Consider the following 3,474-nt stretch of genomic DNA (forward strand, 5'->3'; position numbering starts at 1 on the left):
ATTCAAGGAGTGAGAAGAATTTTTTTCCATTATGCAATATTCTGCTCAGTGTACAAAGCGACAGCTCAGGAATACTTGTTCTGTAATTGTTACCTTTCTGGCAGGTTATAATTTTCTTCTGAAGTTGAAGGCACAAATCATTGAGATGGTCAGCTTGCCAGTACTTAAGAAACACTTTTCGGACTCCTATCTAGAATACAAACAGCAGGGAAACCTTTAGCATCAAGAAAAAAGGCCAAAATGATGACAGGTAAATAATGAGAGCATGCATACAATCCAGCTAAGGGTTGGGATGAGATCTGCAATTTAAGAACAGTACAATGCCAATACTTGTATAGAGAGGTAGTATCACTTGGTTCAATAAAAGATGTATTTGGAAAGGATGAGCAAGCTGTCAGACATTCAGTCCCCCCTCAGTTCCAAAAACATCCAGGACAAATATTACAATCTTCAAGGTAATACAGGCTGGGAAAAAAGAAGCATTTTGAATGTAATTACACTAATGTGTTAGACAACGTAATAGAAAACAAGGTTTAGCTTTTATGGAACAGGGGAATATGGGCAAGGAGGAAGGTGACAAGCCATAAACACACATGGAGCACAAAATGGTAACAAATAGCTGTCATCTGTGGAACTTGGATAATTTAGCACAGGTTGGAGGATGGGGAAAAACCCTCTGCCATTAGTGAGAATGGTTCCTACAGTGAAATTATGACTCCTAGTTCCTAGTCTTGCCTGCTGAAGCTGTGCTGTCAGTCTCCTTTTAGAATCAAGCCCAAGAAATCAGCGACAGGAGGAGTCATTTGTGAAAAACAATCTCCTAAATACTGACTGAGCACATGAGCTTATTCTGATGCTGACTAGTTGCTTGGTTTAACTCACCTAGCTCGAGGGTCTTAATCATTAGACACGCTTCCCCTTTACAGAAAGAATCAGCTAGTTAAACCAAAAGAAAACACCTTCATTTTGATACCTTCTGAACATGCTGAAACAATCCTTGGAAATCCTTTTCTGTATAATCTTCAAAAGCATTCCTTTCTAATAGCCTTAAAAAAACCGAAACCACACACAACCTAGCTACTCTAAAAACAGTAAGTAACTAAAAAATGGGTAAATAATGGCTTTCCTTACACCATTTTCTTCTCTCAGGAGTTCTGTAAGAAATGTCCTTTCATTTCTTAGATAAAGAAATATAGAACCAGTATCAGAGAACTGTGCTATCCAGTGAAGATTATAGCTTCAGTCTAGCTATTAATTTTGTATGGCTAATAGGCACACTGATTAATTAACACAAGTTTGAAAGAAATCTCAGAAATTCATTCCAAATCCTGTTTGCAGCTCACCAGCCCATTCTCTTCTCACTGTATCATCCTGCTCCACTGTAGAGTATGGATCTGGGAGACAGGTATCGATTGGCAGGAATATTTACACACCTTTTCAACACGTTTTCAGTCCAGAGAGTACTGTCCGATGTACATCACTAGTAGTGACGAACTAAGGAAAGCCAGGACATATGTACCATGATAAACTCCACTAACAAATTTCAGAAATGACTGAGGCACATTTTTGTCCCTTGGCCTTGCTCCTCTCTACCTTGGAGAGAAACTATTTTGAACCAAGTGTTTTAAAAAGTCTAATTCCGAAGTTTGAGGTGACAGACAATGATGGCGCAACTGTTATTCTTTTGGTTAAAATCAGATGTGCTCAAACGGCAAAATTAGGATGCTTTCTAGATTTTTTTTTCCCATTAGTATCTCTTTTCCCAATAAAATAGGCCTTTTCGTGTTATTACAGTGTCTGAAGGCAAGGTGATAAAAAACACAGTTTACTTGTCTTCCCATTGTAGAAACTCATAAATAGGGAACAGGCTTTCTTTGCATAGTGGAAAATGTTGGGAACAGCTAGTTTAGAAAACTGTACAGCTATAGAAATACTAGAAATTCCAGAGTAGATCCTCTGTTCAGACCATCAATTCTAGAATAATCCTGCTGCTTACAAACTGAAGTTATTATTCCATGGTAGCTGCCTTTGTAAATTGATGTCATCATATTTAGTTAATAGATTACTTTGAGTGTTGCCTTCCAATTTTTAACTTCATGTTCATCTGAGGCAATCTCAGTGAGATCTCATTGTGCTCTCATACTCTGCTCTTAGGGACATACTCTCACGCTCATTTTCTTGACCGGTGACTTCCAACAAAAGCTTTCACTTCTCCTCCTGTGATTTTAAAATTTTCTCTTTGCCTGGTTTTCTTAGCACTCTGACTTCCATCTGTGAAGATCACAGAATCATAGAATTGTTTGGGTTGGAAGGGACCTTAAAGACCATCTAGTTCCAACCCCCCTGCCATGGGCAGGGACACCTTCCACTAGACCAGGTTGCTCAAAGCCTCATCCAGCCTGGCCTTGAACACTTCCAGGGATGGGGCATCCACAGCTTCTCTGGGCAGCCTGTTCCAGTGCCTCACCACCCTCTCTGGGAAGAGCTTCTTCCTGATATCCAATCTAAACCTCCCCACTTTCAATTTAAACCCATTACCCCTTGTCCTGTCACTGCAGGCCCTTATAAAAAGTCCCCCCCAGCTTCCTTGTAGCCCCTTCAGGTACTAGAAGGTGCTATAAGGTCTCCCCGGAGCCTTCTCTTCTCCAGGCTGAACAAGCCCAACTCTCTCAGCCTGTCCCCATAGCAGAGGTGCTCCAGCCCTCTGAGCATCTTCGTGGCCTCCTCTGGACTTTCTCCAACTGGTTTATCAACTGGTCTATAATCAAGATGACCATCATATGTTCCGGAATCCGCTTCTTTCCCAGGGCTTGCTAATATTTCTTCTTGTCCCCACAAAAAGAGGTCAACCACTTTCTTCTTCAGTTTAAATTTGGCTGTCTTTTTTTAATCTGAGTATCATGAACCAGTAAACTTTTAACATTTTCCCAGTAAACCATGTCCGTTTCCTCCTCTATTTCCAACAAATATTCTATTTTCATCCCTATTTTCATATTCCACGACACCAGAACTCCACCTTGACTCCTCCTACCACGTCCACTCTGTCACTAAACCCTGCAAATTCTTTAATAACTGCTCATCAGAAACTATTTTTTCCATCCATCTTGTCAAAACACATATTGAGTTTTCCATATTAGTAGTTCTGGCTACTAAATGCTCCATCTTCTTGCTCACATTCACTTAAACACAGAATTCTGCTATAAGAATAATTGAATTATTATTCATATGGTTAACTGTAATTAAATTATCACGTAGTTATTATAATTACCATTTGTATCTGAGTAGCTCTTAGACAACCAAAGCCTGGATGCAAATACTTAATAGAATCACATTCTTCTATTCTGATTAAATTTTTTCTTTATATTCCACTTTTCCTTTCCACAAACCTTCTACATCACATTGGAGCCTTTTTCTCTTTCTCTGTCTCAGACCTATGCCAAATCATTTGCTTTTGCCCAATTTCTGCCTCTTTCC

General features: G+C 39.6%; 1 protein-coding gene across 1 annotated transcript in view; it reads right to left on the bottom strand.

Moving 5' to 3' along the window:
* The window catches only part of MYO16 (myosin XVI), a 283,911-nt gene that overhangs the window by 47,924 nt on the left and 232,513 nt on the right, over window positions 1-3,474 (bottom strand). Inside the window, exon 28 of the mRNA XM_010161190.1 lies at window positions 94-190. Within this exon, the coding sequence (XP_010159492.1) occupies window positions 94-190 (97 nt within the window). The remainder of the gene's footprint in view (window positions 1-93; window positions 191-3,474) is intronic.

Source organism: Eurypyga helias, unplaced genomic scaffold (assembly GCF_000690775.1).
Source record: "Eurypyga helias isolate BGI_N326 unplaced genomic scaffold, ASM69077v1 scaffold12351, whole genome shotgun sequence".
NCBI lineage: Eukaryota > Metazoa > Chordata > Aves > Eurypygiformes > Eurypygidae > Eurypyga > Eurypyga helias.